This window comes from Mustelus asterias, chromosome 2 (genome assembly GCF_964213995.1).
Source record: "Mustelus asterias chromosome 2, sMusAst1.hap1.1, whole genome shotgun sequence".
Taxonomy (NCBI): domain Eukaryota; kingdom Metazoa; phylum Chordata; class Chondrichthyes; order Carcharhiniformes; family Triakidae; genus Mustelus; species Mustelus asterias.
In genome coordinates, this window is record NC_135802.1 from 72,993,799 (window position 1) to 73,016,126 (window position 22,328).

The window sequence follows — 22,328 nt, forward strand, 5'->3', positions numbered from 1 at the left end:
CTCCCCCACCCTCTCTCTTTCCCTCCCCCACCCTCTCTCTTTCCCTCCCCCACCCTCTCTCTTTCCCTCCCCCACCCTCTCTCTTTCCCTCCCCCACCCTCTCTCTTTCCCTCCCCCACCCTCTCTCTTTCCCTCCCCCACCCTCTCTCTTTCCCTCCCCCACCCTCTCTCTTTCCCTCCCCCACCCTCTCTCTTTCCCTCCCCCACCCTCTCTCTTTCCCTCCCCCACCCTCTCTCTTTCCCTCCCCCACCCTCTCTCTGGGAAGACATGTCTTTCCCAATCTTATTGCTCAGCTCTTGGAATCTGTATTTTTTTTCTCCTTTGCGAGCCGCCTCGTTCAGCTGCCTTATACCCTCAGTTTCACAGTCCCTGTCCTGGCCAGAGATTTGGACTGTGCTTCTTCACCAGGATCTGTGGGTGGGGTTCTCTGATCCCATCCGTGGCCACCCAACAGCAAGTGAGAATGGAAGTTAGCATTCCAGACAAAGCTCCATTCATTTTCAATGGCACTGGATAATCTCTGTCGTGAATGCGGATCAAGGATTTTGGCCTATGTCTTTGTTTTCTTCAACTGTATCCTCCTCCCAGTTGCTAAACCCAAGCTGTACTTCAGTACCCTAATTAACTTTCCTGGCCTTTTTATTTTTAGCTTCTGCCCTCACAGCAATCTCAGGCAGACGTCTCAATGTTTCTTTGTATTCTTTTGTTGGCTAACCAGCATTTGTTGTCCATCCCTGTTTGCCCTTGAGAAGTTGGTGGGGAGCTGTCATCTTGATCCACTGCAGTCCATGTGATGTAGATGCACCACAGTGCGTTTTGGGGGAAGCATTCTGGGACTTTGAACCAACAATTATGATACAGCAATAGAGTTCCACCCAGCAATTACGAAGGTACAGCAATATGTCATAATAGTGTATGACCTGAAGGGGAGCTTTTGGAGGTGGTGGTTTTCACATGCATCTCCTGCCCTTCATCCATCTCGGTGGTAAATTCTGCGGGGTTAGAAGGTGCTGTAAAAGGAAAAGTGATTTCATACCCAAGAAATCTGATTGTGACTCTTTCCATAATTATCACAATTCCAGGTATAGTTTTAAAGGGACTTTCAGAAAGAGAGATTACAGGTTTTTCCCAAAGCACAAGTGTCATCACAGTAACGCATTAAGAAGCTCATCATTGAGATAGCATGGGATTTCATAAAGTCCTATTAAAAGTCTATGAACTAGTGTAACAAGCAGCTTCACAATCGACCACAAGTTCTGACCCATTGTTTTCTTTGGATTAGTGAATAATAAATTTGTGGCATCCCACCAAGCCTGGGTATTGTGGCGAACAATTTTAATAAACTTGAATGTCATGCAGCAGTTAAGTGTCATCCCTAAGCTAAGTTTTGATCTGAATAATCCAGCCATTTTAGAAAGTGCTAGTTGCTGATGATCAAATTAAGTTTTATGAATTTAATCAATAAATTACCTCACACCAAAAACAGGATTTTCTTTAAACTGCCAGAACAATCTAATATCTGTAAACATGATTGGGGCACTTCTGAAATACTTAGCCATATTTCCTGGTTTCTTTCACCACCTAGCTTTTATTGGAAAATAGGTGCACAGGAAACAATGAAATCTTATTGCCTACAAATGATCCATCCACTGGCAATGATTTTTTGTTTGTTTACTGAGCTTTTTATTGGATTTTCACCAAATTTAATTTCCTTGATCAGATTCTTGGAAATTGAAAACTTTGGAAACAATGCTGTTATACTTGTGTCAATAAACTCTGTCTTTAATTCTTTTTTTAAGTACCTTGTTTGCATTTTAGACCCTTGCATTTTAGCAAGTCACTTTCTCTATCTAGTCAATCATTAGCTTTTGTAAGAAAGCTGCTGGTAGTCATTTATGCATTGTGGAAACCAATTGTTGGATGGTCAGTGTTTATCTATTTTCCAATAGAAATGCTGGACAACTTCTATTTCAGTTTCATTAAAGTGAACACCTGAGGAGGTTTTCTTTCCCTCATTAGCTATACAAGAAATTATATTCAGTTGCAGCAAGAAACAGCTGCATTGACTTCCAATCTAATTGTTAGAGAATCATGGGAACTTAAGAATTAGGAGCAGAAGTTGGCAAATTCAGCCCTTCGAGCCTGCTCCGCCATTCAGTCAGATCATGGCTGATCTCTCCCTGGTCTCAAATCCACCTCCCCACTTGTTCCCCATATCTCCTTATCCCTTTTTTATTAGAAATATATCTATCTCCTTGAAACGATTCAACAATTCAGATTCCTCCACGCTATGGGGCAGTGAGTTCCACAAATTCACCACGCTCTGAGAAGTGGTTCTTCCTCATCTCAGTTTTAAATCTACTCTCAACCTATACCTGTGACCACTTGTTCGATATTGCCCCATTAGAGGAAACATTTGGTCTACATTTACTTCATCAATCCCTTTTAAAATTTAAATACCTCAATCTGAATCCCTCCCAATTGCTTGCGTTTGGCCCATATTCCTCTATACCCATCTTACCCATGTAACTGTCTAAATGCTCTTTAAAATACAAAATTGTACCTGCCTCTACTGCTACCTCTGGCAGCTTATTCCAGACACTCACCACCCTCTGTGTGAAAACATTGCCCCCTCTGGACACTTTTGTAGCTCTTCCCTCTCACCTCTAGTTTTAGACTCCCCTACCTTTGGGAAAAGATATTGACTGACTAGCTGATCTATGCCCCTCACTATTTTATAGACCTCTATAAGATCATCTCTAAGCCTTCTACGCTCCAGAGAAAAAAGTCCCAGTCTATCCAGCCTCTCCTTATAACTCAAACCATCAAGTCCCGGTAGCATCCTAGTAAATCTTTTCTGCATTCTTTCTAGTTTAGTAATATCCTTTCTATAATAGGGTGACCAGAACTGTACGCAGTATTCGAAGTGTGGCCTTACCAATGTCTTGTACAACTTCAACAAGACGTCCCAACTCCTGTATTCAGTGTTCTGACCAATGAAACCAAGCATGCTGAATGCCTTCACCACTCTGTCCACCTGTGACTCCACTTTCAAGGATCTATGAACCTGTTCCCTAGATCTGCCCTTGTTAGATCGACCAAAATGCATCAACTCACATTTATCTAAATTAAACTCCATCTGCCATTCGTCAGTCCACTGGCCCAATTGATCAAGATCCCGTTGCAATCCGAGATAACCTTCACTGTCCACTATGCCACCAATCTTGGCGTCATCTGCAAACTTTACTACTAAATTCTCATTCAAATCATTAATATAAATGTCAAATAACAGTGGACCCAGCACCGATCCATCCCTGAGGCACACCACTGGTCACAGGCCTCCAGTTTGAAAAACAACCCTCTACAACCTCCCTCTGTCTCATGTCATCAAGCCAATTTTGTATCCATTTGGCTACCTCACCCTGGATCCTGTGAGATTTAACCTCACAATCTACCATGTGGTACCTTGTCAAAGGCCTTGCTAAAGTCCTTGTGGACAACATCAACTGCACTGCCCTCATCTACCACCTTGGTTACCCCTTCAAAAAACTCGATCAAATTTGCGAGACATGATTTTCCACTCGCAAAACCATGCTGACTGTGTGCCTAATCAGTCCTTGACTCTAAATGCCTGTAGAACCTGTCTCTCAAAATACCTTCTAACAACTTACCCACTACAGATGTGAGGCTCACTGGCCTGTAGTTCCCAGGCTTTTCCCTGCAGCCCTTCTTAAACAAAGGCACAACATTTGCCATCCTCCAATCTTCAGGCACCTCACCTGTGACTATCGATGATTCAAATATCTCTGCTAGAGGACCTGCAATTTCCTCCCTAGCCTCAAACAATGCCCTGGGATACACTTCATCAGGTCCTGAAGATTTATCTACCTTGATCTGCTTTAAGACTTCCAGCACCACCACCTCTGTTGTATGTACACTCCTCAAGACATCACTATTTATTTCCCCAAGTTCCCTAACATCCATGCTTTTCTCAACAGTGAATGCTAATGAGAAATATTCATTTAGGATCTCACCCATCTCTTGTGGATCCCTTGTTTTTGGATGGTGGCAAAATATGTGAATATTATTGCAGTTGCAACCTTCCAGGTGAGTGGTAAGTTTTCCACCACAATTCTGCCTTGAACATTTTATGGTGGAGAAGGGTCAGCAGTTAAGTCACTCATCACCAAATACTTGGTATTGATATGGTTGGCCCAATTAGGATTCTGGTCAATGCTGGCTCGTAAAATGTTGATGTTGAGGAACTGTGCAATGGTGGTACTTTTGAAGGTTAAGGAGAAATGCCGCAGTTGTTTTTTTTTGCACAAGATTATCATTGCCTGCCAATTATATGGTACAAATACCACATGACGTTTTTCAGTCCAAGCCTGGATGTTATCCAGATCCAGCTGGAGACTGGTAATATTCCAGTATTTAAGGAATGTGAATGTAGCTGAACATTTCAATTGTCAATGGACAGCTCCACTGTTGACCTTGTTATCTGGCAGAGAATTCACTCCATTAAAGTGAATACTCAAATTTTCATTGCATTTGCTTGCAGAAGTTTTTAAAATGAGTAAGAATGTCAGATAATGGTCTTCAGTTATTGAAAAGTTTAAAACTTATTCTCACATGCCTTTTTACTTTTTGACCTGGTATTCTAATCGTGCTTCAGTGCTCACCCTGTTACTGGAGTGGGTGGGGTGGCTGGGAGAGTAATAACAATACCACCAGTGATGGAAAAGTATTTGACTATGTAGACATCGATTATTTTAGAGTGGATATAGCCTCAGGTATTTTCCTTGGGATGACTTGTTATTTGAAAATAGAGACTTTTTTTTAAAAAATGAGTTTGATCAAGTGAGCTTGAGATGAGATTTTGGGGATTTTGCAAAAGATTGAAATTCTACAGGAGCACCTGTTTTGTGGGACATTACAATATACTTTATGAAATACTAGTTATGATTGCAGATTTTAGTTTCTATAATCAAAATGTTTGCAAATATTTTTATGCCGAGAAGTTTGATGACAAACCCTTTTCTTTTTGATTTAGTTTGGTCAATGAAGCATCTCTCACAGGAAAACCATCTCCGATTCATTCTATGTAATAAAATAAGAACATTTCCAGCCCAGCGCTGTCATTGTTTCATACCCCATCAATCTCCACGAAAGTCCTCTATTAGGTTCAGTGAATCACTACAGAGGAGAAGGCCATTCAGCTCATCACATCTGCGCAGGCTCTGCAAAAGTGATTAATTTAGTTCCACCTCCCAACATTTTAATTAATCTAGGTCAACTTCCTGACATTTTCCCTGTACCATTTTTTTTGCCCAGTTAACTGATTTTCTTTTGAAGGCCTCAATTGAATTTGCCTCCACCACATTTTGAGTCATAGAATCGTACAGCGCAGAAAAGGCCCTTCGGCCCAGCGAATCTGCACCGACAATAACTACCACTAAAGTCTCACACATCCCCACTTTCCAGCACTTGTCCCATACCCTTGAATGTTATATTTCAAGTGCTCATCCATATACTCTTTGGTTTCCGGCCCAGGCGGTGCATTCCAGATTCTCACCACTTTTTCTTCTTTTTTCTCAAATCCCCTCTGAATCTCCTGCCCCTCACCCTAAAACTATGCCCCCTCATTATTGATCCCTTTGCCAAAGGGAAAAGCTGCTTTCTATTCACCCTACCCATACCCCTCATAATCTTATACGCATCTTCTCTTGGGCTGTGCATTCCAGATCTTAACCATTTGTGTATTTTTAAAAAAGGTTTTGGTCATGTTGTTGCTTCTTTTGCGAATCCCCTTAAATTGGTGTCCTCTAGTTCTGAATCCTTCTACCAATAGAAACACTTTCTTCTTATTTACTCTCAAGACCTCACATGATTTTGAGTACCTCTATCAAATCTCCTTTTGACTATCTCTTCAACAAAGAGAACAGCCTGAGCTTCTCCAATCTATCCTTGTGGCTGAAGTTCCTCATCCCTGGAATCATTCTTATAAATTTTCTCTGCACTCTATCTATTGCCTTCACTGCCTGGCAGACAGTGCCAAGGTGCCCCTTGGGCATTGCCAGGATTCCAGGCTGGCACTGCTAGACTGGCACCACTCTTACCCCTGACCTCCTTGGGGGGGGGTCCATAGCCTTTGTTCCCTCCAGCAGGGTTGGGCCGTCTGTTCCCCATTCATGGGGAGCTGTTATAAACCCTGCTGGAGGGGACCACTCCTGGCGGAGGTGGGGGAGATGCTAGCGGGCCCGGAGACTTCAGTCCCGGACCCGCTAATGGGATGCAAATCCTGATTTATTTAAATATTGAAATCAGCTCCGCACTAAAAAAATCTTTGCCTGGGCCCACTAATGACATTGAAATGAGAATTTTAATATGGAAATCAGCTCCATGCCAATTTCTGATGCGGAGCTCATAACTCCGGAAATCCAGGTCCTGGGGGCCCAGTGGAGAGCCCGCTAACGGCCCCTGCTGATGTCTCCCAGCCCGTTATCAGCGGGCTGAGAGAATCGCACCCCCCCCCCCCCCCCTCTCCCCCTTAGGTATGCCTGGTGTTGCTCCTTGCATGCCTTTCTGCACTCTTCATTTACCAGGATTGATCCCGTGGCTTGGTAGTAATGGCAGAGTGAGGGATATGCCGGGTCATGATGTTGCAGATTGTGGTTGAATACAGTTCTGCTCTTGCTGATGGCCTCCAATGCCTCATGGGTGCCCAATCTTGAGTTACTAGATCTGTTCAAAGTCTTTCCTGTTTAGCAAGGTGGTAGTACTATCCTCCAGCATGATGGAGGATAGCCTCAATGTGAAAATGAGAATTTGGCTCCACAGCGACTGTGTGGTGGTCACTCCTACTGATGCTGTCATAGAAAGATGCATCTGCAGCAGGCAGGTTGGTAAAGATGCATCTGCAGCAGGCAGGTTGGTGAAGATGAGGTCCTGTATGTTTTTCCTCCTCCTTGGTTCCTTCATCACCTGTCCCAGTCTAGCAGATATATCCTTTACAACACAGCCAGTGCCATCTGTAGTGGTACTACCAAGCCACTCTTGGTAGTACCCCATCCAGAGTACATTCGGCACCTTTGCCATCCTCAGTGCTTCCTCCGAGTGGTGTTCATCAGCTATGAGAGTATGGTACATGGTAATCAGCAGGCAGATTCTTTGCCCATGTTTGACATGGTGCCATGAGACTTCATGGGGTCCAGAATTGATGTTGAAGACACCCAGGGCAACTCACTCCCAACTGTAAACCATTGTGTCACCAGCTCTGCTCAGTCTGTCCTGCTGGTGGGACAGGACACACCTAGCAATGATGATGGTGGTGTCTGGGACACTATCTGTAAGATATAAATCTTTGAGTATGACTACATCAGGCTGTTGCTTGACAAGTCTGTGAGAGCTCTCCCAATTTTGGCACAAGCTCCCAGATGTTAGTAAGCGGACTTTGCACGGTTGACAGGGCTAGGTTTGCCATTGTGATTTCTAGTGCCTAGGTAGATGGTGGGTGTTCCATCTGGTTTAATTTCATTTTTTATTGGCTTTGTAAGCATTGAAACCAAGTTGGTTTGCTAGGCCATTTCAGAGGGCATTTAAGAGTCAAACACATTTCCATGGGTCTGGAGTCATATGTAGGCCGGACCAGGTAGGAATACTGGTTTCCTTCCCGAAAGGACATTAGTAAACCAGTTAGGTTCTTTTTGACAATCGACAGGGCACATCAACCACTTTACCCTCACAACCCTCCCAGCTACCTCATCAAAAAATCGCAATCCAATTAGTTAAACATAAAGATGCTTTTTGAAGGATTTTGCCCAATTGAATGGCTGCCTCTGGAGGGGAGGGGGGGGGGGGGTGGAACGCCTCCAGATGGAGGCACCCTATGAAATAAAATTAAAAAATTAAAAAAAAAACAGTTATCACAGCCACCAACAGCAACCATTGTTCCTTTGTTGCTAAACACAAAATTCGGAATATTATCTCGTCTTTATTTGTTTGCTACTTGCAGAAATGTGCTTTATGCTAATAGTCAAGTTTCTGATATAACAATAGAAATCCCTTAGTTGTAAATGCTTTGGGATTTCCTGAGGATGTAGAGACACTCTTAAGTGCATTTTGTTCATGTTTCTTCACTTCATCGTTCTTATCTAATGGCCCAGAACTTCTGATTGTAGTATCAAGATCCATTGGAAGTCCTGACTTTTGCATGTGCATGGTACTTACACAGGAACTTTAGACTCTTGGAGCGCAGAAATACATGCCTCGAATACTTTTGTGGATTCCACCAGCCCTGACCTTGCCTTCATAGACTTGAGCTAGATGCCCTGAATGTCCCCTTACACAGGTAGGGGGAAGTCTGGTTTGAAGTGACTTACAGTGGAAGCTGCATCAGAAAGACTTTTCCATTTCCAACAGGTATTAAAAAGCAAAGTTGCAGAACAATTGTCACACCAACCCCATTCCCAATTACCCTACCCCCTATTTGAAAGGTTTTTTTAAAAATTGAAATTATTTACGCTTGCAGTATCATAAGTACTTTATGCATTCATTTCAAACGTTTTCCATGTTTATTTATGTTACATGTAAGATTAATTTAAAAATTAAAAGCAGTTTTAAAAAGTGCCTTACAAACTTTAAGAAGACTACTGTCCACAACACTGCAAGGCTGCTGGACCTTGAGGGACATTCTATCCACTACTGACGTCAAAAGGGACATGGCCTCGGCACTTTCGTTTCTCGCCACTACTTGTCTCCCTCTCTCTCTGGTGATGATTGCACTTGCAGTCATCACCAGAGAGAGAACAATCCATAAAGGCCCAGTGCAAAAAAAGTGGAACCCTAGTTTAAATCAGCGTAGACCTCAGTCTCATTGCTGACCGGAAGACCTGAACCATTATTTTTAAAACTTGAAATGCAGATTACATGTTCTTGAAATTCCCTTCTGTTGTCTGCAATTCCTGACTTATAAGCTTCTAAGTCCTGCATCTAAATAATCGCCATTTTAAATTATCATGCAAATTGGCCCGAGTTCCACATAGTGGTGCTTTGTAATATCTTCAAAGGTGAATGGCTTACATTTGAAATCATTTGTCAAAATTAGTTAGTTTGCATGCAACAATAGGAACTTCCACTTCAGAAATTGTAGCTGTCTAACATAAGTGCTGGGTGTTAATTTGGGTGCTTTTGATGTGAAACGAATCAATTACTAGAGATAGTCCAGTATTGTAAGTTAATTGCCAAGAAAATGAACAATAATTCTGCTGATCTTCAAATGGTATGCTGCAAGAATTACATTGCAATAATTTGCATATTTACAAAAGGAAAATTCTGTTGGAGTAGATGCAAGCATTGCTATACAAGTTTTTTTTTAATCCATTCGTGGGGCATGAGCATTACTGACTGGCAGGCATTTATTATGTTGCCTGAGGGCAGTTGAGAGTCAACCACATTGCTGTGGCTCTGGGGGTCACATGTAGGCCAGACCAGGTAAGGATGGCAGTTTTCCTTCTCGAGAGGACATTAGTAAACCAGATAGGTTTTTCCGACAATCGACAATGGTTTCCTGGTCATCAGTAGATTCTTAATTCCAGATATCTTTTTATTGAATTCAAATACCGCCATCTGTATGGGGTAGGGCTTGGGTGGGATTGTGGTCAGTGCAGACTCGATGGGCCGAATGGCCTCTTTCTGTGCTGTAGGGATTCTATGATTCTATGATCTGTCATGGTGGGATTCAAACCCGAGTCCCCAGAACGTTAACTGAATTTCTGGATTAATAGTTTAGCGATAATGCCACTAGGCCATCGCCTCTCCTATACTCGGTATTAGTACTCACCTAAACACTGTTAAGAGTTTCTTTAGATTGATCTAAGGGGCTTTTCAAATGCATATTTTGAGAAACAAATTGTGAATACAAGTGTGTACTCTTTATTTCAGTTTTTTTTTGCCTTGGAGATTTCCAGTTTGTTTTATTTTCAGGGGCTACTTTTACTGGAGGAAATTTCATGGTTTTGTTATCTGCATTCAATTTAAATGTTGTTGAAGGGAACATCACATACCATGTATAGAATAAGCAGTATGTTCTGAGTTTTAAATTGTTGTATGGTACCTTTTCCCAGTGATGAGTTAAAAGAATAAGCATGAAGATGTTAAAATGTTGCAACAATGTTACAGCTTTCAGAAATGTTGTGATCAAGGACAACATCTGATCTAGAATGAATAATATGAAACGTGTCACAAGGCTATGCCTCTTTATTTTTGAAAATATGATTTTTCAGCTTTCAACTGACTGGAAAATTTGCAATTTGAAATGTCAGCGAAAACTACTTAAAACGGAAAGCAACCTTCCAGAGTGAAGGTGAAAAACAAATCACCCCAGGGTGTGTGAAGAGAGAGACATTTCCTATAATTCAGAGACCCACCGAAGCTTGTCATTGTCTGAAGAAGAGAAATTTAAATGCTAAGTACTGAAATTGAAACAGTGGCTGCCATGGAGAGGCCCAGCCAAAACCCCTTAGAAATGCAAAATGGGTGAAGTATATCAGGCCAGGTTGCAGCCACTGCAGCAAAATTGCAAAAATGTTTTCAGCAGAGGAAATAGGCTAAAAGCTTCTGTCACTCTCTCGGCCTCTCGCTGGTTTGAAAGCCAATGTTATTAGAAATCTACCAGCAAACTGAGATCGTGTAATAATTTTAACATCTCCTACATCTGGCCATATCCATTAAACCAGCTAACCCAAATTGCCTGCAAAGTTTAAAAATCAACACCTCAATGGCAATCAAAGGACACTTTAACCTGGTACATTCTTTTAACTTTTTTATTGGACACTAACTTCCCTTATTTCTGATGTGTGTGTCTAAGATGTTGCATTTTTATAATTTTTCTTTTGCACTTAGTGGCTAATATAAATTGACTCGAAGCTTTATTTGAATTGCTCCTCGTTGCTCACAGTTTCAGTAGTTTAATGAATATGGATTTGGAAAAAGCATATCCTTGCGAAAAAGAAACTTGAACCTTTGTTGTTGTGATCAGCTAAGGTGGTTTATAACAAAACTGGTCATAAATATAAGATTAAATGGACAGTTGTGAAGTTCTGCTTGACTTGATTTTGGAGTGAGGAAAAATCTTCACTTGAAGTTACATGAATTCGGCACATTCCAAAGATGAGGTGAATTATATGTTGTTTGTGGAATGGACGTTCTTGCCCTAATTATCCCTCTCCACACCACCCCCCCCCCCCCCCCCCCCCCCCCCACCCCCCACACGCCTCTGTTTTATGTACAAAACCATTCATATGCACACTTTAAAAAGAAATTAATTCATTTAACTCAACAGTTTGAAATATTTCAATGATGTGATAAGACAGTTAAGCAAGCCCACCAACACCTCTATTTTCTCAGAAGACTAAGGAAATTTGGCATGTCAGCTGTGACTCTCACCTTTCACAGATGCACCATAGAAAGTATTCTTTCTGGTTGTATCACAGCTTGGTTTGGCTCCTGCTCTGCCCAAGACCACAAGGAACTACAAAATGTCGTCAACGTAGCCCAATCCATTTCGCAGACCAGCCTCCCATCCATTGAATCTGTCCACACTTCCCGCTGCCTCGGCAAAGCAGCCAGCATAATTAAGGGCCCCACGCACTCCGTACATTCTCTCTTCCACCTTCTCCTGTCGGGGAAAAAGATACAAAAGTTTGAGGTCACATGCCAACCGACTCAAGAACAGCTTCTTCCCTGCTGCTGTCAGACTTTTGAATGGACTTACCTTGCATAAGTTGATCTTTCTCTACACCCTAGCTATGACTGTAACACTACATTCTACACACTCTCGTTTCCTTCTCTATGAACGATATGCTTTTCTGTGTAGCGCACAAGAAACTATATGTTAATATATGTGACACTAATAAATCAAATCAAAAATCAAAGATGTGTGTGTAAATGGATCAAGTATTTTCTTCCACAAAGTGATCGAGGACTTGTGACTTTATTTTATCAAGAATGATGTAATCCATATCCTAGCAAATGACATTCCTTTTTTGTAATAAAGACCACGTGTGCTGAACTTGTAATAGTATCCAGTTATTTTGAAGACCGAATTATAGTTTTTTTCTCAAAGTATTTATCAATTTTGAAACATTTATGAACTACTTGAAAATAGTTTCTGTTGGGGTATTGCTATACTGGCATATTTAGTGTATTTTTCTTATCTGCTCGACTTCATTTTTATGTTTCTGATCTATTACAATTTATGTGATATAACTCAAATATAATATAATTTAAGTACATTTTGTGCACCTGAAACTGGAAACACTTGCATTTTTGCTGACGGGACATTTCTGTTGTTCAGGCCATTTGTCAAAAGCTGCTGTGTCTCGCAAGGGTTTATGTAAAAGATAGTATGTACAAAGCATTTTGCACATTATCCATGTTTTTGTTTCCTTTAGATGTAAAACAAAAGTATATCCTGATGGTCTACCGAAGACAAGTGTGGTGATAGTTTTTCACAATGAAGCATGGAGCACTCTGTTACGCACTGTGCACAGTGTGATAAACCGGTCACCGCGGCATTTATTAGAGGAGATTATCCTGGTGGATGACGCTAGTGAGAGAGGTAAGATAACATTTCCATATAAAAACGAAAGTAGCTGTAAAAGGTTCCTAAAAATATCAAGAGTAAAAAATTGGAAAGGAAGTGAACAAACAAGATGCTTGCAACGCAGGGATTCTACTGTTTAAATGTTAGCGATGACCCCAGTTGAAACAAAATGTCCTTGGTGAGAAGAAACGATTTTATATCTCACATAATAGCAGTTCACCAACAATATTTAGTTTCACTTGCTTTGGTTTATTTACCTATTGCAATAAGTCAAAGCATGTCTTTTTATTTCACAGGATGTGGACATTGCTGGCACAACCAGCATTTGTTGCCCACCCTTAATTGCCCTTGCTCGACAATTTCCAAGGGCAGTTAAGAGTCAACCATGTTGCTGTAGGCCAGACCAGACCAGCTAAGGATGGCAGATTTCCTTCCCTGACAGTAGTGAACCGGATAGGTTTTTACAACAGTTGATAGTTTCATGATCACCTGTGACTAGCTACATAATTCCTGATTTATTAAATGAATTTGAATTCCACTAGGCTGTTGTGGTGGGATTTGAATCCATGTCCCCAGAGCATTAGCCTCAGCCTCTGGATTGCTAGTCCAGTGACATTACCACTACACCATCAAATCTCCATGCTAGTCTTGCAGATATAACAAAATTTGTAGCAAAACAATAAAGGATTTGATTGCAAAAGTAAGAAGCAAATAATACCTTGATCTCAATTGTTCTGCTATACCTTAGACTTAACACACATTACTTATGGGCTCCATTATGTTTTAGAGAATGTGAGCAACTCTGCTAAGTTTGCATATATTGGTCTCTAATAACAGGTGCCTGGACAAAGTGATGGTTTGTCTTTCTCTTTCACCACTGCAGTCCTAGTAGTGATCTACTACCATGCTGATCGGTACAATGTTGTATGGTCTCTGCTATTGGACTGACAAAATTATAAGTTCAATTCCCTTTGTGGCAAGTTATAAAATTGAATTCAATAAATGTGATCATTTGTGAATTGACACATGGGGAAAAAAAACTATAAAACCTGTTGTATTGTCATGAAACCAATTGGTTTTCACACCACACTTCCCAGTCGAGATCTACAAAAGATTTTTTTCCCACATTACGTTTGTCTTTTACTGAGCTCTGGTTGTCTAACAAGCTACTGTTTGCTGTTACACTCTATATATTGCCTCAAAAGTTACGGTCATTGAAATCGTGGACCTTTTACACGAGTAATTGCCAAACTTTTTTCACTGGACCGCACTTTCGGAATAAAAATTTGCTCGCGCCACACCAAATTTTTTATTGATGCATTCAAAAACAAAAAAAACCAACTCTTAGCAGTGCTTGATTCATAACATAGAACACAACTACTTTATAATATGATCATGGGACATTCAGAAAGTATAAAACAATCACTTTGGAAAAATATCTAATCCATGTTTAAATGTTTCTTTGATTGTCCTTGAATCTTCCCGCCACACTTGCCATCCTCTTGCCGCACCAGTGTGGCACGCCGCACCCTTTGGGAACCACTGTTTTACACAATAATGTGGTCATTCATGAGCAAAATTGAGAGAGATACGTAATCTCTCTCAATTTTGCACATAAATATTGGGCATTCCTTTGAAGCATATGAATAAGATCAAGAGATACTTTTTTCTGCAAATTAGCCCTAGTGATCAAAGGAGTGACACTTGTGTACCATATGTGGGTGGATATTTGGTCCTTCTGGATATCTTTGTCAGGAGGACATGCAGATTGGATTCATTGAAGTTTGTTGCCTTTCTTTTCAGCATGTGATATACTTCATTCTTAGGTTGCTTGATTACTTAAATGCTTCCCTCACCTGTCACCTCTTTGTGAGACAGCATGCTTCAAATCCAGCTTCTGAATCACAACTTCACCTCTCTTCCAGCTATTTCCGCTCATTGTTATGGCAACCAGCCAAAGCACGCTCGGTTGTCTAACTCTTAATTCCTTCCTGTTAACGTATTTTCTGTACTTTCCATACCTACCCACAACCAGCCCTACCTACCAATGATCTATCTAACTGCGCAGCTGTTTTGATATTAAGTCAATAATAAACTTCAATATCTAATACTCATACTTCCATCAGTGTAGTTTTAAAGATGGAAATAACTTCTTCGTGCTGTTAATTAGAATACAAATTTATTGCTAAAATAGCAAATTTTCAGTTTGTTTTAAAGTAAACCAATATACTTGCACCAACTTACAGTCCACTAGCTGTTGATTATCCTGGGAGACTTTTTCAGTGTTGCAACAAAACAGCTTCTATTTATACAGTGTCTTTAACAAAATAAAATGTCCTAAAGCACTTCACAGGAGCTTTATAAAACAAATACTGAGCCATGCAAGAAGATATTTGTTGTAGCACAGCGGAGTGTGATACGCAACTTTATAGCGCAATTTTGGGAATGTGAAGCGGTGGTGGAGAGCGGGGCGGAGAGTGCGGAGTGGCAGTTGAATGCAACTCCAAACTTATGTTCTGCGGAGGTGGAGTGCGAGTCGAAGCTCATGTTGCAGCAGTTGGAGATTGGTGCTTGAGCTTGGCAGTTAACCCTCAGGAGTTGAAGAATATGGACACCTTTATTGTCCTCCTTTGTAAATAATTCTTTCCAAATAAATAAATCCATTACTTTCTCCTGCCAAGTAATTGTAGAGGCTCAAAATTATTGCACTATTGAATCAGTTTGTTCAAATAGGTAGATTTGAAACGGCGAATTAGACAAAAACATAATGGCCCAAATTTTTCTGTCAGTGGCCAAGTAATATTTGCTGCTGGCTGCACCAGGAAACTTCCTCTTGTTGTAGAAGGGCTTAGTATTGGGAGACTCCCAGTTGGTGCATTGCCAGCAAAACCACGCCCCCTTGTGAATCACAAGCTGAAGACTCACCCCTCGAGGTCAGTCTTCAGCTCAATGAGAGGTGAGATTTTATGATTTTAAATATTTTAAAACTGTTCTTACATTTTTTAAAAAGCTTTTACAAACCTTGCAGCATTCACTGCTGGTAAGAAAGGAAAACCCAGGCCATTGTCATCCTTGATGCTTTCAATCCTGCCATTGACCGCTGCCTCAGTGATGACTGCTTCTGTTATTTCCAGCCCCATTTCCTCCGTGGGTGTGGGGGCATGTAGCCATGCCTGCACCTTGCTGGTTAGTGGTTGCTGTCACCTATTATGGACCACCTCGTCCTGCATAAGAGAGGGATGTCCATTTGTTAGTGAGCATGGCACAATGTGTTTGGGTGATATGCCTGCTGACAGCATGCACAAGCTCTGTGTCCGCGTGCAGTAAATAATTTGGACGTCACTATAAGATCCAGAAGCAGCAGAGAAATGGACTACAATACAAGAAGATCAATTTCAGACCAGGAAATGCATTGTAGCAAAATAAAGTTGATAAACCAGTTGTACAGATTTGCATAGACTTGCCAGCAAAAAATGCAGAACTAAAATTTGAATTCAGGTGAAAGGTCATCAACCTGATATGCTAATTTTGTTTCTCAGGCTATATTGCCTGACCTGCTACGTGTTTCTAGCTCTTCCTGCTTTTCAGATTTACAACATCTGCAGTATTTGGTATTTGAATATAGAGTATATGAATAGGGTATAGAGTATTTGAATATAGTTGGGGTTCAGCTGTGGAGGAAACCAGATTTAAGCACCACTGGGGAAAGACATTATGTTTCCTCTTTTCCCAAGTGTCCTTATCCTCCTTTGAAATTTACCTCTCCCAGAGTATAAAAAAACCTTTTGTGTTCTCCCTGTGGCCACCACTTCCAGGAAGCATAAAATTTAATAACGTTGCCTTAATTATTTATGACCTTTTTAAGTTGTAAACTTATTACCTCCCTTTGAACCAGCAATAAATTCAAATCCTTGCTTATCACCTAATATAACTTTATATCCATGTTTTGATTACTTGTAGAACATTTAACTTGGCCCTATTCACATCAAATGCCTACTTTTCACTCCAGCCCCTTAGCTGTCCTCAACCTTGGAGACACTTAGTACCCAGCTTAATTAAATTAGTCTTGCACACAAATACACACACTGTCCCCATAATCCTGTTTGACAGAATGCCACAGTAGATCCCAGAAATACTAAAAAAAAATATTGTCGTCACACCTCTTACAACTAGTGGCACGATGCAAGGATTGATGCTTGGTCCTCAGATATTTGCAAACTATATCAAGAACATCCTTGGGGAGAGCTTATGTAACATATATTGATGTATGTTGGGAAAGTAAGTTGCGATGAGGATACAAAATGGCTGCACGGTGATAAATACAGTCTAAGTGCATGGGCAAGGAAGTGGCCAATGGAACTATAAATGATAGAAATGTGAAATTTGGGAGGAAGAATAGAAAACGTTTTTGAAAAGTAAGAGATAAGTGCATGTTGGTAGAAATCTGGATGGTCTCATAGATAAATCACACAGGAACCAAATCTGGCGTACTAAATATAGGGGGTGATTCTCCCATCCATCCAGAAATAGGCAGGGAGCTGCATAATTGACAGGTTGGGGAGGGGGGAGGCAGGGGGAAATCTTGGCACATGCGCAGTGGTACATTCAGCACTATACTGCAGGCCTCCCGGGCGGGTATAGGCCCCAACCCTTGATTGTTAGCACAATTTACGCCAGTTTCTTCTCTGATCTCCCACTAAAAACACCAGCATGATTTACTCCGGTTTTCATGCAAATTCGGCACTTAGAATTTTTTTGGGAGAATCCCGGCCATGGTTTTGGTCTGCTTACCTAAGAAAGGAATAATTTCCTTTATAGGGGCTGCATTGAAGATTGACTGTATTGATTCTTACAGCATCCCTCTCTCCCCATCAGGAGAGATTAAATAGAATTTGGCCCTGTGTGCTCTGGAGTCAATGAGGGTTGATCTTATTGAAGAGTATAAAGTTCTTAGAAGGCTTGAGTCTCAGGATGTGGGGGGTGTTTTAATACTGAAATGAGAAGTTTCTTCACTGAAAGTTGTAAATCTTTGAACTTATCTACCTCCTACGACCATGGTGGTTAGGAACAATAACACAATTCAAGACTGTAAACTTTCTGGAACAGCCAGATACTTTACCAGAGCGGCTGTATGGAAGTGAAGCCATCAGGTTGCAAAGTTCACTGTAAGGCCGCAAAAGAAAGATTGGAATTATGGTTACTTACTTACACAGAAAATGTAAAAGAACAACTAGGTATCATTGGCTACTTTAACAAAACATTCAAATATTAAAATAAGACATTCTAATATGCTGTTTTATTTGTGTTTCAAAATAGTTTTTGAAAAGTGAGCAGGAATGTTGACATGAGTTGAGTTGTTGATATTTCCACCATGAGAGCTTTGGTACTTTGATATGGAAGTTGAATGAATTGAGAACTAATATTGGGTCCCTTGGCTCTTATTCTGTGCCGTTTGAAGTTTCATTAGTTATGCCAGTTGTTTAACTTTTGATCTGAGGAAATAAACGTTATTGTTTAAAACTAGATGCTTAAATATGGTAGGGTTGGGAGAAGCCACCTGACTAGGATGGATCTTGCATGGTGTCAGTTGCTAGTGCGCAATACCCTAGTATCCAATGCAACATTTGAATGTCCTAATAGCTTTTGGCACGTCAGTGGGACAATATTTATTCATATATATATATTGATGGTGAATTACATTCAGAGAAGAAAAATGAACAGTTACATTGGGTAATTTCAAAATTATTTGTACCTAATTGTTTAAATTTATTATAGTGACAGTTGTTTAAGAGTTCAGGGAATCACCTTTTTTCAAATGCCCAAATTTATGAAGGAAGTGGGGAGGATTAGAATCAAAGGATTATATAGAATGTACAATACAGAAACAGGTCATTCACGGTGGCGCAGTGGTTAGCACTGCTGCTTCACAGCATCAGGGACCCGGGTTCAATTTAGGCCTCTGGTCCCTGTCTGTGGAGTTTGCACATTCTCCCCGTGTCTGTGTGGGTTTCCTCCGGGTGCTCCGGTTTCCTTCCAAAGTTCAAAGATGTGCGGTGCAGGTTGATTGGCCATGCTAAATTGACCCTAGTGTCGAGGGGATTAACAGGGTAAACATGTGGGGTTGCGGAAATAGGGCCTGGGTGGGATTGTGGTCGGTGCAGACTTGATGGACCAAATGGCCTCCTTCTGCACTGTAGGGATTCTATGATCATAACCAATCTTCACTCGTGATTATGATTCATTAAAGCCTCTTTCCATTCTTCCTCACCGAGCAATACCAGCAAAACCTCTGTTCCCTCCTTCAGATACTTTTATCTAACATCTCCTTAAATACATCCATGCTGTTCGCTTCAATTACTGGTAACAAGTTCCACATTTTCATCACTGTATGGGTAAATAGGTTTCTTCTGAATTACGACTTTACTTTCTTGTAACCAGTTAGTGTCTTAAACCACCAAGGAATTGGAATCTTATCACACCAGCAAATGATGACACTTGCTGTATTGGTGCAGTAAATTAATTTAAAGTTCGACTTACGAAAACTATTAGCCTATTGTCATAAGATGAGACTACTGCATATCTTTTCACATTTCACCTGAGATGAGACAAAGCAGTTCTCAGACCACATCCAATTTCGTGTTGCATATAAATTTGAAATTAACATTTGCTATGATCCCAGCTGATAATACTGGACAAGGGTCCCTGAGTGAAACCTGCCTTGGTAGATCGTAAACTTGCTTTTTTTTGAGAAAACCATGTAAGTCAGTTACTGAACAGCGCAAGAAATCTGACAGTAGACTTTTAACACACAGAATAAAACGTTTATTAAACAAACAAAATTAACTATATTGCACCAGAAAAAAGGTTGGAAAATTTTCACTACAAATACCAGAAAACAATCCAATCTCACACCATTCCTTTTATCCCATCAACACTGTTACAGACGTAAGAACCCTAGTGAAGATTTACCACAATCTCAACACCAAGACTTGGGCTGGCTCAGTTTCATACCGTTTTCTTCCAGCAGATTTCTAAATGTACACTCTTCCTCAATTGGTATCTCTCCCCAAGACACCCATAAATATGCGCTCTAAACTCGTTATTAGTTTAACTTCAAAGCAAGCATGAGTTCCCTAAACTCTGTTCCCCGTAGTCTTCAGGAAAGTTTTAGACTTCCTGCCTGCATTCTCTGATATCCGCACACTAACTGACTAAACAGCCTTTCTTTTGTCTGTTTCTGGATGCCTGTCACTAGGCAACAGCAAGAAGTTTAACAACACCAGGTTAAAGTCCAACAGGTTTATTTGGTAGCAAAAACCACACAAGCTTTCGGAGCTCCAAGCCCCTTCTTCAGGTGAGTGGGAATTCTGTTCACAAACAGGGCATATAAAGACACAGACTCAATTTACATGAGCTCCACTCACGTTGTTTTGTTTCTTAAAGACTTGATTAGCTGTAAGTATTCGCATTCCAACCATTATTCATGTAAATTGAGTCTGTGTCTTTATATGCCCTGTTTGTGAACAGAATTCCCACTCACCTGAAGAAGGGGCTTGGAGCTCCGAAAGCTTGTGTGGCTTTTGCTACCAAATAAACCTGTTGGACTTTAACCTGGTGTTGTTAAACTTCTTACTGTGTTTACCCCAGTCCAACGCCGGCATCTCCACATCATGACTAGGCAACAGCACAGTTTTTATTTGTTGTAAAAACATCACAAAACTACGAACCCGTTGGTAATCCATCTCTTCATTTTTGAGTTGTAAAACCACATTAAAATTGCATGGATACAAACGAGACTTCCCGACACCCAACTCGCAGAAAAGCTGTAAATGAAACGAGACCCAGGTTTCACATTTCTTAACGTACAAATACAAAATGTGAATTAAACTTAAAGCTATACATTCTTTCTAACAGACTGTCATGTGGTTGTAAGGGAAGATAAAGGTACAATATTTTTAAAGAAGAGGACGGCACAGTGGTTTGCACTGCTGCCTCACAACGCCAGAGACCTGGGTTTGATTCCCGGCTAGGGTCACTGTCTGTGTAGAGGTGGCATATTCTCCCCGTGTCTGCATGGGTTTCCTCCGGGTGCTCCGGTTTCTTCCCACAGTCCAAAGATGTACAGGTTAAGTGAATTGGCCATGTTAAATTGCCCCTTAGTGTCAGGGGGACTAGCTATGGCATATGCATGGGGTTATGGGGATAGGGCCTGGGTGGGATTGTGGTCAGTGCAGACTCGATGGGCCGAATGGCCTCCTTCTGCACTGTAGGGATTCTATGATTCTAAGTTCTCAACTGTTTGTATAATGGGAAATGGATTTCCACGAAATATTGACTTAATGAACCAAAAAACACCACCCATTCCATTAGGACTCTTATGGTTAGCAGACATTTTGCAGACATGGAATCAGAAAAATTTACAGCACAGAAGAAGGCCATTCAGTCCATCATGTCTGCTGGCTGAGAAAGAACAATTTGTCTAATCTCTCTTTCCAGGTCTTGGCCTGTAGTCTTGTAGTTTATGTATTTCTAGTGCATATTGAAGCACATTTTTTAAATGTGAAGAGCATTTGAAACTTTCACCACCCTTTCAGCAGTTCATTTCACAACCTTCTGTGTGAAAAATTCTCTTCAGTAGCTCCAATCCTTCAACCAATTACTTTCAAGTCTATACCAACTGATTATTGATGACCCTGCTAAGGGAAATAAATCCTACCTATCTGCTCTTATCCAGGCACCTCATAATCTTATACTCAATTAAATTTTCCTCTCGGCATTCTCTGTTCAAAAGAAAGCAACTCCAACCTATCCAATCTTGCCTCATGGCTAAAATTCTGCAGCCCTGACAATATCCTCTCTGTAGCTTGGCCAACATTTGTTCTTTTGATTTGGCTGAAAAGACTCATGCTATTGTCCTTTAGTCATTTAGTAATACAATACAGAACTTGAGCTTTGCCTTTTAAAAAAAAAGAGAAATGCCGTTGAAACTTTTCCTCTTGCCATGAAGTATTAGCTCTACCAATCACCAACCTCTTCTCATGCAGTATAAATTGTTGTTCCCTTTGAGATTTATTATTCTTGCAAATCCGCCCTGATGAGTGCAAGGCAAAAAGCTTTGACAGCATGGCTCTTTTTTTCAGCTGTACTCTTTCCATATCTTGAATACTAAACGTAGAAAGTTTCCATCCCCATAAGATGGCACAATATTTAGAAAATCCATCTGAGATATACTGTGGATAAATATTGTAAGAAATCTCACAACGCCAGGTTAAAGGCCAACAAGTTTATTTGGAATCACGAGCTTTCGGAGCACTGCTCCTTCATCAAATGAGTGGAGAGGTAGGTTTCACAAACATGGCATATATAGCAAAGACACAATTGCAAGATAACGGTTGGAATGCGAGTCTTTTCAGGTGAGTGGAGCAGCGCTGCAAAAGCTCATGATCCCAAATAAACCTGTTGGACTTTAACCTGATATTGTGAGGCTTCTTACTGTGCCCACCTCAATCTAGCGTTGGCATCTCCACATCATTGATAAACATTGACAAAGAAAGAAAATGTAGTTGCGTTTTGCTTATTATATAGCTATATATTCCTTATTCAAATTAAATTCTTCTGTGTACCATTTTTGATTATCCCAATTCTGGATCTTTCTTTGAACACAAAATAAGATTGTCTTTTTCAAGTTACACCAAGCCTTATTCTTGACATTGGGTTGAAAGG

At 40.7% G+C, this 22,328-nt stretch overlaps 1 protein-coding gene across 3 annotated transcripts in view; it reads left to right on the forward strand.

The window, feature by feature from the left end:
* The window catches only part of galnt1 (UDP-N-acetyl-alpha-D-galactosamine:polypeptide N-acetylgalactosaminyltransferase 1), a 132,653-nt gene that overhangs the window by 74,217 nt on the left and 36,108 nt on the right, over nt 1-22,328 (forward strand). For all 3 annotated transcript variants that reach the window (XM_078237096.1, XM_078237080.1, XM_078237088.1), the window contains one exon: nt 12,454-12,620. In XM_078237096.1, coding sequence (XP_078093222.1) covers nt 12,454-12,620 — 167 coding nt within the window. The remainder of the gene's footprint in view (nt 1-12,453; nt 12,621-22,328) is intronic.